The sequence below is a fragment of the Branchiostoma floridae genome, chromosome 7 (assembly GCF_000003815.2).
Source record: "Branchiostoma floridae strain S238N-H82 chromosome 7, Bfl_VNyyK, whole genome shotgun sequence".
NCBI lineage: Eukaryota > Metazoa > Chordata > Leptocardii > Amphioxiformes > Branchiostomatidae > Branchiostoma > Branchiostoma floridae.
The window spans coordinates 16,124,687-16,138,649 of NC_049985.1; the positions used below are offsets into that span (position 1 = coordinate 16,124,687).

Consider the following 13,963-nt stretch of genomic DNA (forward strand, 5'->3'; position numbering starts at 1 on the left):
ATACCAGGAGATAAACAAATCCACATGCTTTATTTTCATGGGTAATATTGCTAAAGTCAACCTGTCATTTTTGCCGCGTTGCCGGATTTTGAAAGAAGGTTGCCGCGGCGCGACCATGTGCTTGGCTTATGGCGGTAGGACAATACGCAGAAATACGTTATTTTCTGGCCTGTTGGCTGCGATTAAAAAGTTACATAGGCATCTAGCGTTGTTTTTAGATGTTCCTAGTATACAACAAAAAAGAGATTTCCGGTTTTCCAGAAAACCGGTTTTTGACGTTCCGGTTTTAACCGGACTTGAACCGAAAGTTATAGCAAGTCCAAGTCCGGTTCGGCGAACCGGTACGCACCACTATTAGGAGCCATTTTAATTCACCGTTAATCGTTACCGACCCGCTCTAATTCAACGTTAATCGTTATCGGTATATTCTTCGTGAAGCGTTATTGGTTGTTTTAATTCAACGTTAATCGTTATTTGTTATGTCGAATTCACCGTTAAGCGTTACCAAGAAATTCTTCGTAACCTGTTATACTATACACACGAAGTCAAATGCCAGATAGAGCCCCTGAAAATGCAGGAAATGGCACTTCAAAGGGTCCAGATTTCAAAATTTCTCCGAGCCTCCCGGCCTTCCACTCTGAACATGGTAAAATATGTTGCGGAAGCGTCGCGCGCCCTCAAAACTTTATCACTCATAGAGATTTTAGCATCAAACATAGCTGAGTTTCGGGCAAAAAGTTCTCCTAGAATGCAGAAAATGAGGTTTCTCCGGACCTCCATTGCGACGGCTTGCGCCTTTGGCGCTCACGACGACATGGCGAAAATATGTTAGGGGCGTGGGTTTTCGCACAAAAAAACTTTTGTCATTTGAATTAGCTTCGTCTACGGCAAAATCTGCCCTTCAAAATGCAGTAAATGGCGTTTCAGACGCTCCAGATTTTAAAATTTTCGATAATTCCCGGACTTATATTGCAACATCTCGTGCCTTCCTAGCTCGAAATGGTAAAAATATGTCGGGGCTCTGGGGTTGGAGGCCAAAGCTACGAGTACAATCATGTGTAATTTGATGAAAATGTCAAAATCAACCTAGCTTAGTCGGTCGGCAAAATTTGCCAAAAATGCAGGAAATAGCATTTAAGAGGGTCTTGGTTTTAAAAAATCCCTGGAATGCGTCGCGCCTTCGGTGCTCCATGTGCTGAAACAATTCTGTGGCGGGCCGGGACAATTTACAGATGTCATGGACATTGTCCCTGTTATTCCTTCGGGTTCCGGGCACCTTTTGCTTCTCACAATGTATTTTCACCCATTGATATAACTACTCTATCGTTGTATGAATAGGAATGCACGTCAATGTTACTGTTATGGTTTGTATTACTTATTCTGAATTTACCGTTAAGCGTTACCGGGCCTCCTGAATTTACCGTTAAGCGTTACCAAGACCCCCCCTTGCAGACCCTCATATGTCACCATAGGATATGTTTGGAGAGTAGGTTGGCCCACTTTCTGACATCTATCACAACCGAGACAAGTTGGAAGAAGGCAGCTGATCGATCTCCCTGCCAAACCTCTGCTTGAGTAATGTAGCCTGGCTGAGGTTAATGACCTAGGGTGGCGGCAATTGTATGGCCGGCCGCTAGGAGCGCGATTTTAGTCAGGCTATATTTACAGTACGTAAACTGTAAAGATTGCAACCAAGTGGAAAGACCAAACACCCCCATATGCGATCGAATGATTGCAATGCCATCACATACTTTCGCATGAAGGGGAATTTTTTTAAGGACAGAATTCTTCCCAACGACTACAAATAGAGAAAAATAGGTTATCGGTATTATTTTTGTGAACTTTTCTCGTTCACATTTGGTCATGTTCACGTGGCAAAACGATGGGTCACGTGATATACTTCACACGTTTCTGACAGCACGCGCGAGACGTGTCAACAAGGACAGTCCCAAGTTTTTGGTTTCTATCGGATCTCCTATTTATATTTCAGCCATACCATAGGTATGGTGAAATATATTGTATTCGTAATGTTTCTTTCTTTCTTTCTTTCTCCTGTCAAATTTTCAAAGCGATTCATCTCCGCCGTTTCTGGACCAAATGACTTGAAATTTGGCACAAGGGTAGAGTGGGCCAATACCCAAATGTGTTTTTTTTATTTTTTTCATATCTGCTCCTTAAATGATTTTATTGAGGTTTTATTGCAACTTTTGGACCAAGACTGTATATTTTGGCCCCCTGTACCATGGTATTACATCCAAATGACCTGAAATTTGGCACAGAGGTGCCCTAGATACTTATTCAAAGGATCCATGTATAATATGTAGTATAAATCACTTCAAAATGGCTCCTTAAGGAGGTTTTTGTGGGAGAGTTTAGGATAGGTAAGGTTGGAGTGCCGAGGTCAACGACCTCTAGGTCATTCTGGTGTGTCAGGGCCACAGGTGTGCCAGGTAGATCCAATTATCTACCTACCTACCTAGTCCATAGACATCCAGGTGGTTGGTGGACAAGGTAAATCCAATTAATGGCCAGCCAATGAGCGAGCTTATTTTGCTGGAAGAGTCCATTGTTGGACAGGGGGTGTATTTTAAAATTTACTTTTAGACTTTGTTGATAATGCCAATTTTTTTAGCGGAAGTGTTTTCGCACTGAGCCACTTGACATAAGACTACTACTGGGACAGTCCATTTTTGCACATAGGGGGGGATTTTAAAAAAATCAGTTTTGGACATGGGTGATGATTCCGAATTCCATTTGTTAGATGGAAGTTTACCCCCACCTGAAGACTGTACATGAGGAGGATTCGGCAGCCAATCAGCAAGCCTTGTTTTATCTGGAAGAGCCCATTCATGCACGGGGGACTTTTTTTTAAATTCAGTTTTGGACTGGGTTGCTTCTTATGCAAAGGCCATGTACTGTGAGTATTTCTGGACTTGTCTATTGTGCAATTTCAAACAGGGTGAGCTGGGAGATTCCATTCTACGACGAAGGGGGTATTTTTTTAAAATTCATTTTGTGGACTTCGCTGACTATTTTAGCTGATATATTTTTGGATCGCTCCACTTTACATAGGGGTATAACAGGAAGAGTCGATTCTTGCACAGAGGGGGGATTTTTTGCAAATATGGTTTTGGACGGCTGATGATTCCAAATTCCATTTCTTAGCGGAAGTGTTTTTGGAGTCGTCTATTTTTTTGAGTCCATTCTTGAAGGGGTTTTTGTAAGATTCATTTTTGCTCATAAGTGTGATTAGTAGTTAGAAGTCATTTTAAGCAGAAGTGTTCCATTTTTGCACATGAGTGATTTTGGAACAGTCTATTGTTACATGAGGAGGGAGATGGCTGAAATATGCTGTATTTGCTCTCAAGCAAATGTCGGCCTTTCTAGTTTAAATTAAAATTATAGACGGTATGGCGAACGATAATGCGAATAAAGATCTGATGTATGCCACCTTCAATGGCTCGGTTCAACGCGTTGAAGCATCATTGAAAGCTGGTAAGTCTAACCAAGACGTTGACTATTATTTCTTGATCTTTCTTCGAGTCGTGTGTTTCCGTGACATATACTGTATATAATGTAAATTATTGTATTTTCTGTTCCCATAAGTATCATACTATCACAGTACGCGTGCAAAGCCCTCCAATAATTTAAAGATTCGGCTCCGGCTGTGTTTTTTTTTTGCGTGTTTTCATTATGAAATGGCGGGGCTTTCTATTTTGTCCTTTGTTTTTATTTGGCTCTCCTGAGTCCTGGACTCAATTTATTTTGTTAGTTCTTGCCGAGCGCCCCGCTAAGCTGGCCACTGGAAGTGTAAACAGACCAGCATCTGTGCACAGTACCGTCTGTATTTAGAGTATTCCTGGGTTTGACCTCTCGCCGAGTTCAATTCCAGATTTTCCCGTCTATGTGGGCCTCATCATTTGTTGAGGACGTACTCTGCGTCTCGTCTATCGGACAATGCATGCTTGTTTGCAAGCAATTATAATGATAATCTGCAGCAGCATGACGAAGAATTTTCCCGCCATTTTGAATTTTCGCGCAAGGGGTCACTGTTGGTCACGTGTGCACCGCAATGGAATCCTGCGCTGCGGATGTCCCGCGGCCGCGATACTCTGCCTCCTTGTCTGAAATAGTCTCTACCAGACTCCATAGGCTGATGGAGAAACCGTAGAAATGTACTCTTCTGGCCGGCTTACTCCTCTATTTATTCCATATCTACTTGCGCGTAAATTCAAAATGGTGGGAAAATTCTAATCTCCAAGCAGATCTTGCTGTGGCAAATGGGAAGGACCACGGTGAATCTGATTTTAAACTAAATCACCAACCGTAGGTGCAGACATTGACTTCAATCAGCTTGGCCCTAGCTCTGGCTCATCTACAGCATTGTTCATGGCTTCCGCGATGGGGCATGTGGATGTAGTGAGACTGCTGCTCCGCAAGGGGGCATCTGTGCAGAAGAGGGTTTTTCATAGAAACGCCCCTCTTCATGCTGCAGCCGCCGAAGGTAGGTCTGTGAATGCCACACTTACACCTAAATAAGGTTCGGTTCCACAAAAGTACGTAACCTCAATTTCTCCACCAGAAAGTCACAAGGGTCATCTTAACAAACATAAAACAGTATCAACCAGCTCAAACTCCGAGGACTCGAGCCCGCCGCTATAGAAGAAATCTCACCTTTGAGCCCCCAATTTCTCCTTATTCAACCCGAAAGACCCAACACCTCAAATTCTTCCGCACGTCAACTAAACTGATTTCATAAAACGTCCTTGACCTGATGAATTTAACAAATTTTGACCAAAATTGGAAAGCTTAGACCCTACCTGCTCCTTCTGTTCTGACTAAAAATCTCTACCAGATGATTTTCAAGGATTTTACTTGGCACTATAATTATTAAAAAAAAACACTTCAATTTCCAGATCTTCGTGGCCTGGAGTCCAGCCTTGTTCGTTTTGGTCCGCTCCCGAAGTAGGGTAACTAATCTCCAAGCAGATCGTAGTGTAGCATAAGATAGTGTGAAAAGCTGGCAGGGGAGTGAAGCCGACCTAGGAGTGTGTATATATGCTACCGGAGTATTACTTCGTGGAAGGCAACCTTTGCTTTATATGCATTTCTTTTGTCTCAAATCCAACCTAGGGTGGACAGAGATAGTGGAACTGTTGGTGCAGCATGGTGCAACATTAGACGTACGGGACGGCTTCCAGGACACTCCACTCATGGGTGCCGCTGACAGCAACGAAGTCGGCACAGTTCGACGACTGATTGAGCTTGGAGCGAGACCTGACTTGACCGACGGTCTTAAAGCCTCGAGGCAAGTTCCACATCCATCCTTCCACCAGACTATCTATAGATTCAATGAATGACGAATGAATGATTATTTCTATGTTGACAAACTTTAAAGTAAAGCTGGGCTGACTCGTCGCCTTGTGTGCATGATGCATGTTTTGTACTGTTCCGGCAATTTCCCTAAAAAATGAGTCACACCTTTCACCACGTAGGTTTGGGATAGACGACGAAAAACACTCTGTGTCAGAGAGTGTAAAGCTGCTACAAGAGGCGAGGAAGTCCAAGCTGCTGAGATGCTGCAACCCTAAGTGTGGCAAACCTGGCTACAGGTAGGTTTTGCTGATGCACGTGGCTGATGACGGTTCAGCCACCGTCAGATATCTGATTTCCACTTCGTCTCGCTTTGTCATCCGTCCTATGTGCAGATATTGTTCTTGACTCCAAAGAAAGTATATTTCTATGTCTTTGCTGTACAGCCTACAGAAGGAAATCAAATTAATTTTTGTTCTGAATTCTACACAGTCCTCTAAATAGCTTGTGTCTCTACAGGAAAACCCTGAAGCTATGTGCCAGATGCAAGCTGACCCGCTACTGCAGCCGTGACTGTCAGATACAACACTGGTCTGTCGGACACAAGAAGTGCTGTGGGCACTAATTTGAAGGACCAACCCCCTTCCAAAATATGGTTTTGTTTATGGCAAATCGCAACCGAGCTTAAGTGCATTTTAACCAAGTCATTAAAGAATCCTCGGCCACTACTAGTCCCTCGACTTAAACCCAGCTTGGAGAATAAACACTTTTACAAGTTGGGCATCTTTTACCCGTTTGCATGTTATTGCTTATCACTCCACACAAAGACCTGTTGATCACGCGTTGCCGCTACAGCCATATCAAATTTAGCATAAGAAAGTGGGATGTTTTTTAAGCCTTGGCTAAGACTAAACGATTAATCTCCAAGCAGATCCTACGGTGCCATAAGATAGTTTTCAAAGCTGGCCAAGGAGTGTAGCCGGCCAAGGGAGTCAAACGGGCACCGGATGTTTGATACTATACATTACGCACCGTGGATCTGGTTCGAGATTACTAAACGATGTGCTAGAATTGATGGTCACCTCTTCCTATTGTTTTCAGAGATATGAATCGCTCAAGGTATGAAAGTAAGAAGATCTTGATGTAAATGCCCCTTTGCGGTATTGCACACCTATGTGAAACAGAAACACTTGACAGGAATTGTAGAAGATGTTTCCGTAACGGCTCCGATAAAAATCCGACACTAATAGATTCTTCTGTTTGTCACAAGTACGCCTTTTTATGTCTGTTTGTAGCACACTGTGGCCATTGGTCAGTCTTGTCAAGGATTGTGTACGCATGACAGTGCTCTCTTCATTTGTTTCAATGCATGTACATTGTACTAAGTGTCAAACGCGCAATAATGATGCTCTGTAGAGTCATTCCATGGTATCATCCCAACATCTAAGCGGCCATGTCTATTGATAAATAACCACTACTGTGCCAAGGATAGCACTTCTACGTAATCAAATGCTGTTTATACCATGGATTATTGTAATAAAGTAACTTTTGGCTCATGAATATTATCATTTTTGCTCTTATGGATTGTATGACATTTGGTGGAAGGGGCTTTGCACTGGGTCACTGAAACATTTCTTTAGCCGAGGAGGGCCATGGAATGTTTTAATGTTTAAAGGGCACAACCCGCCGTACGTGCAATTTGTCGTATGTGTTTTTTTGGGAGGCCACGTCCGCCACGTTTTTCTGAAAACGTTCAGCTGTACAGGGCAGGCACGTCGCCCGTACTGGCACGTACGGGTGGCGAATCCACAGCCCGTTGGCACACAAAGTTTTGCCTGCACGCAAAGTTCTACGGCGTGTCTGTGTGCTCCAAAATCCGTCGGATTCCCACGAGTTTTTACGGAGGCGGCACTTACTACTTACGGATCCAAAAGATTGCCCACGTTTTGGCACGTAGACAGCACGTACTTGCAGGTACAGCGGGTTGTGCCCTTAGCTTTAGCTGAAACAAGGAGGTTGAAAAAGGAGAAGACGAATCTGTCATCAGTGGGACTGGAATTTTCGAAAATATGATGTTTGATAAGAAGGAGGTCTACGGATATGTTCTGTATTTTCATTGTGTTCAAGTGATTGTTTTACACGGCATATGAAATTGTAGTTTCGTACTTGGATTAAGAAAAGGATTATTGTCGATAAGACAAACATTAATATTCTAGAGACCGACCAAAGTTGGGTCTCTAGACAAATATTCTAGATACCCAACTTTGCGAAAAGTCTGGTGCATTAGTGACCATTAGTATCCCAAAATATCATCTATCAGAAAATAACACTCGCCTCTGGAGTGGAATGCCCCTTGAACAAGGTAATCGTATTATCATTATTATTATTTTTCTGAACTTGTGCATTCTCATTCTACTAGCCTGTGTTTACACAATCTCTCGTTGACAGGGGTTACTGACCCCCTCCTAGGGCGGAGGCAACTGTAGAGCCAGCCGCTAGGGGCGCGATTTTAGTCAGGCTAGTTCTCATTCTACAGCTCCTTTAGCAACAATTAACTGTTAATAAATAATCACCTTTGTGTCAAGACAGTCGCTTCTATACATTTTCAGTTTGATGGTGGACTACTAGTATTTTCTTCAAGCAGATGTTGGACAGAGAGATCGTTTACCTTCATTAATCTCCAAGCAGATTGGTGCAGTAAGATGGTGTCAAAGTTGGCCAAGGAGGGAATCTGCCATCACTAAAACAGGGAAGAGCAAGTGTTGCTGACCCCTCCTGACAAATCGCAGATTCCCTTTGGCCGGCTATACTCCTTGGCCAGCTTTGATACTGTCTTATGGCACCTGTAAATCCAACAATCTCTCCATCTAACATCTGCTTGAAGAAAAAAAAACAATGTTCAAAAGTAGCTAAGATATCAGCCAAGTGCAAGTTACACACAAGTGTCTTTGCATATTTGTGCATCTAAAAGCAGGGATTGTGCTTAAAAACATGTTTATTCCAAAAAAGCAAAGAGAATCAGATGATCGATTCTTAGGCTAATGTCAACTAATGGAAGAATGGAATACATGGCCTACAGTAGCGACTTGCTAGCATACATAAACAGGCATCCTTCTATCTTTTCCTGTTGGTATTTTGTCACATCAAAGGATAAATAAAGAGAGCACTGCAATAGACTAATAATGTAGAAGCACTAGGCTGTCTATAATAAACAATGAACATGTAGCAACATATGACCCATAGAAGCAAATTGCAAGGTGCCCTTGTATCCTTTCCTAGAGGAACATTTTTCAAAGACCTTTTACACTTCTAGACGATTGCTCCTTTTTGAAATTTGTGAGCAAGTAGATACTACCAGCAATACAAAGTTTCCAATCTGTGCTATATCTTCTAACATTAATGTTAACACAAATTTGTAACACTGATGTGGCTTTGAGACACATTCAACCGCCATACTTATATGGCATACATACATACACCGCTAATACTTATTAAGAAATACATTATAGCTATATGCTAAATGATTGGTAACATTCAGTTTGCTACTTTGTACTACATTTCATGTGGCTGTAGCTGTACTGACTGATTGACTACATACATGACTCACACAAAAATGACAATCATTTTGTTTGTCATTTTCTACCAAGTACGCCATCGCTTTTTGCATGGGGTGTGGTTCCTCATCAATGTACTTGTCCCGTCCACAGCACTTCTTGTGTCCGACAGACCAGTGTTGTATCTGACAGTCACGGCTGCAGTAGCGGGTCAGCTTGCACCGGCCACACAGCTTCAGGGTTTTCCTACATAAGATAACAGATACAAATGTTGATCAGAGACTGGGTCAAAAGTAAATAAAAAAAGCATTTTGGTTTGTAAGAAGAAACTTAGAGAAATTTTCACCTAAGTAAAGCGAGGAAAGTTGTGTAAAGTGTCTTTCCCAAGAGCACAAGATCGGTAGCATGGCAGCTGGATTCGAACCTGAGACCTCTTGGTCCTGAGCCGAACATGCTGCCACTGCACTACGCGGTCCCACTGTCTTTATAAGACTCCTGATTTCAAGATTTGCAGACAAGATGAGAGAAGTATGGTAAGGAAAAATATAACAACGACGGAAGCATAACCAACAAAACCTACCTGTAGCCTGGTTTGCCACACTTAGGGTTGCAGCATCTCAACAGCTTAGTCTTCCTTGCCTCTTGTACCAGCTTTATACTCTCTTTTGCAGAGTTCCTCACCTCTGGTACCAGCTCAAAACTGTCTTCTGCAGAGTCATCTATCCCCAACCTAGTGAAAGGTGCGACTCATTTAGGGAACAAAATAAAGTGTTTTCTAGAGTACTTATGGTCTAGAAAGTTGTTAAATCATGTAGCGCACATATACGTTACACAGACAGACCATCTCATACACACACAACGGTGGATAAAAACAAACACAAGTCGACAAGTCAGTCCAGCTACATTTAGAGACCTTATACCTCCTTGAAATATTGCAATTATGCAAATGACACATGTGGGACACATTCGAATTCTATCCTGGGAACACTACTTCAAACTCAGGACCTCTTGGGCCTGAGCCCAATGCGCTGCCCATTATACCACGCGATCAACAAATGTCTAGAAACACAGATACACACACACACACACAGAGACAATGGCATACACATCCAAAATAATACCTCCATTTTTCATATATTCATTCTAACATATTCTGATAGAAATGTGTAAAACTTACTTTCTGGCTATAGAACCATCGGTCAAATCAGGTCTTGCTCCAAACTCAATCAGTCGCTGAACTGTGTCGACATGGTTGTTGCCACATGCAGCCATGAGTGGAGTGTTCCTGAAGCTGTCCCGTACATCTAATGTTGCACCATGATGCACCAGTATTTCCACTACTTCTGTCTTCCCTAGGTTGGATTTGCGACACAAGAAATACATATCAAGGAAACGTTGCAGTTCACAATGTATTACGCAAAAAAAATCACATGTAGATGTACTAACACACGTCACAAATATAAGTTCCCATCATTCGATTCCAACAATTAAGTTGTTTTGCCATGTTTGTATTAAAGAAATTATGCAAATCAGTTTTACATTTGCATGTTTGCTTATTTACTTATTTATTTATTTACAGAAAGAGATCTGAGAGGTGTGGGTAACAGGATTAAACAACCTTTACAAGGCCTGGTATCGGTTTCAACTTTGTCTCACCTGCCATGAATTACATGTGTTACATTTATGGAAAACAATGGAATGATAGAATTTCCTTATTGGTGATATAAATTAAGAAACTGGTTTACATAATGTGCATATGATTATTATAAACATCATTCTTTTATTGAGTTATCCTCTTCGGAAATTGCTGACATAAATGCTCCTGCTACTAAGCTAACTCAAATTTATGTCACTGTGAACGTTTTGCAATGAAAAGTCGTATCGATTTCTGATTCGAACTTCAATCAGCGTACAACAGACAAGCCTTTTTTTACGAAGGAACCTTAGTCTAACCATTGGACGCTGCTTCATGAAGGGGAACCATGCCCCCCATGGTTCTCTTCACCACGGAGGCCCCCTTGCTGAGCAGCAGTCTCACTACATTTATATGCCCTCTGTGGCAAGCAACATACAAAGGCGTGCATGGTGGTAAGCTTGCATCATCACCTGGTCTCCAGTTCTCCAGTTGATCAAAGTCAATGTCTGCACCTGCGTTTGGTGGACCATGAATAAATAAAATTAATATCACAAGGAAAATTTCATCAATACTGTCCTTGATATTATTTTACAAGGAAGGAAGTCAGCACAAGAGTAAGCCTGGGCACCATCCTAGTTTTAGCATGGCTCCTTGCACTTGCTACCCTAAATAAATGAGGTAACAAGTCGACAAAAGCTTCACCTTCTGCATTGGTATTCCAGTGCTGATTCAATGGTCAAAGCCGCGGAACTCTCTTCAGCAAATTCACCCAGCCGTTCTTGAGTTATCTTGTTGACAGACTAGTCGCTAGGGGGCCCAAACTTATGTCACTTATTTCTGAGCACAGGCACTATCCAATTCGTGACCATAGCATGTTCAGAGCACAAGATCTATCAAAACCGGAAGTTGTGCTGCAGTACCAACGGAAGCAGCTTGGGGGCCCAAATTCTCATACTTTCCAGTTTTCATCACACCCCACTAACAGACCAATTATGAAACCAATCCATCCAGCCGTTCTTGAGTTATCTTATTGACAGACAGACAGACAGATAGACCAAGGAGGTTTTAAAAAAAGGGATTTTTAACCTCCTTCAATGGATAGACAAACGCTAGTGGAAAATATAACCTCCATCAGTCCATGAAATTTCATGGAGGTAATAAACTGAATAGACATTGATCGCCAGTCTGAGACTGTTTCTAGTCTCTACCAGACTCCGGATCGCTGGAAAATAGTAGAAATGGAACAAATAGAGAGGAATACTAGAAAGGCCGACATTTGCTTGGGAGCAAATACAGCATATTGCAATCCATCTTCATGTGCATGCCAATCCCAAATTTAACAATTTTTGATTGATGTACACCATAGGTGTGAATAGAGCCCTGTGGCTACATAACATACGCACCTTCATACCAAATTTCAGACCATTTGGTTTTCATACATAGGTACAGGAGCCAAAACTTAACATTTTTAGTCCGTAAATGGCAAAAAATCCCAAAATTCAACAATTTAAAGTATTGTATGCCCAAAGTGAAAATGAAGTACTGTGGGCACTTGCCAGACACACTTTCATGCCGAATTCCAGGTCATTAGGTTTTCATACAAGGGTATAGGAGCCAAAAGTATACATTTTTTGTCAAAAATAGCCGAAAAACCCAAAATGACTCATTTTTAAAGTGATCTATAAAGAAAGTGTTGATTGGACCCTGTGCTCATATGACCAATGCACCTATGTACCAAATTTCAAGTAATTAAGTTTTCATATAAGGGTATAGGAGCCAAAAATATACATTTTTAGTCAAAAATGGCCGAAAAACCCTAAAATAACTAATTTTTGGAGTAAACAATGAAAAAAGCGTTGATGGGGTTCTGTGGTCATATGTCAAACGCACCTATGTACCAAATTTCAGGTCATTTGGTTTTAATACAAGGGCATAGGAGCCAAAAATATACATTTCTAGTTAAAAATGGCCAAAAACCCTATAATAACTCATTTTTGAAGTGATCTATGAAGAAAGTGTTGATGGTTTTCTGTGCTCATATGTACAATGCACCTCTGTACCAAATTTCGGGTCATTAGCTTGTAATACCAGGGCACAGGGGCCCAAAATATACATATTTTGTCTAAAAATGACCAAAAACCCTAAATATCATAAATTCTAAGGCCTCTATCAAGAAAGTGAAAAAAACGTCTGGGGGTATTTGCTATTTCTACCACCTTGCCTAATTTCAGCTCATTTGGCCCAAAAATGAAAAAGTTGAATCCATTTGAAGAATTTGACAGGAGAACCAAAGGAAAAACTAGAAAGGCCGACATTTGCTTGGGAGCAAATACAGCATATTGCAATCCATCTTCATATGCATGCCAATCCCAAATTTAACAATTTTTGATTGATGTACACCATAGGTGTGAATAGAGCCCTATGGCTACATAACATACGCACCTTCATACCAAATTTCAGACCATTTGGTTTTCATACATAGGTACAGGAGCCAAAACTTAACATTTTTAGTCCGTAAATGGCAAAAAATCCCAAAATTCAACAATTTAAAGTATTGTATGCCCAAAGTGAAAATGAAGTACTGTGGGCACTTGCCAGACACACTTTCATGCCGAATTCCAGGTCATTAGGTTTTCATACAAGGGTATAGGAGCCAAAAGTATACATTTTTTGTCAAAAATAGCCGAAAAACCCAAAATAACTCATTTTTAAAGTGATCTATAAAGAAAGTGTTGATTGGACCCTGTGCTCATATGTCCAATGCACCTATGTACCAAATTTCAGGTCATTAAGTTTTCATATAAGGGTATAGGAGCCAAAAATATACATTTTTAGTCAAAAATGGCCAAAAACCCTAAAATAACTCATTTTTGGAGTAAACAATGAAAAAAGCGTTGATGGGGTTCTGTGGTCATATGTCAAACGCACCTATGTACCAAATTTCTGGTCATTTGGTTTTAATACAAGGGCATAGGAGCCAAAAATATACATTTCTAGTCAAAAATGGCCAAAAACCCTAAAATAACTCATTTTTGAAGTGATCTATGAAGAAAGTGTTGATAGTTTTCTGTGCTCATATGTCCAATGCACCTCTGTACCAAATTTCTGGTCATTAGCTTGTAATACCAGGGCACAGGGGCCCAAAATATACATATTTTGTCTAAAAATGACCAAAAACCCTAAATATCATAAATTCTAAGGCCTCTATCAAGAAAGTGAAAAAAACGTCTGGGGGTATTTGCTATTTCTACCACCTTGCCAAATTTCAGCTCATTTGGCCCAAAAATGAAAAAGTTGAATCCATTTGAAGAATTTGACAGGAGAAACTCAGGAAAAACAATATATTGCAATCCCATACTATGTATGGATTGCAATATAACAATATATTGCATCCATACTATGTATGGATTGCAATATAATAACCGGCCAGGGAACAGGTCGCGATCGCGTGCTGTTCCCT

General features: G+C 41.2%; 2 protein-coding genes across 5 annotated transcripts in view; one reads left to right on the forward strand and one right to left on the reverse strand.

Annotated features, from left to right (window-relative positions):
- The first annotated feature begins 1,834 nt into the window (after positions 1-1,834).
- Positions 1,835-6,869, forward strand: LOC118420324 (poly [ADP-ribose] polymerase tankyrase-2-like). Its single transcript, XM_035827098.1, has 6 exons — positions 1,835-1,981; positions 3,400-3,495; positions 4,331-4,504; positions 5,134-5,308; positions 5,496-5,612; positions 5,833-6,869. The coding sequence occupies exons 1-6, from the start codon at positions 1,864-1,866 to the stop codon at positions 5,936-5,938; spliced, it is 786 nt and encodes a 261-aa protein (XP_035682991.1). The 5' UTR covers positions 1,835-1,863; the 3' UTR covers positions 5,939-6,869.
- The window catches only part of LOC118420322 (poly [ADP-ribose] polymerase tankyrase-1-like), an 8,385-nt gene continuing 1,105 nt past the window's right edge, over positions 6,684-13,963 (reverse strand). The window contains exons 1-5 of one of the 4 annotated variants that reach the window (XM_035827096.1): positions 11,206-11,690; positions 10,940-11,015; positions 10,045-10,219; positions 9,448-9,597; positions 6,684-9,113 (exon numbers count right to left, since the gene is read on the reverse strand). In XM_035827096.1, coding sequence (XP_035682989.1) covers positions 8,873-9,113; positions 9,448-9,597; positions 10,045-10,219; positions 10,940-11,015; positions 11,206-11,214 — 651 coding nt within the window. In that variant the 5' untranslated portion in view covers positions 11,215-11,690 and the 3' untranslated portion in view covers positions 6,684-8,872. Of the gene's footprint in view, positions 9,114-9,447; positions 9,598-10,044; positions 10,220-10,820; positions 11,016-11,205; positions 11,691-13,963 lie in introns of those variants that run through there. The other 3 variants (XM_035827093.1, XM_035827094.1, XM_035827095.1) reach the window with 3 other exon arrangements.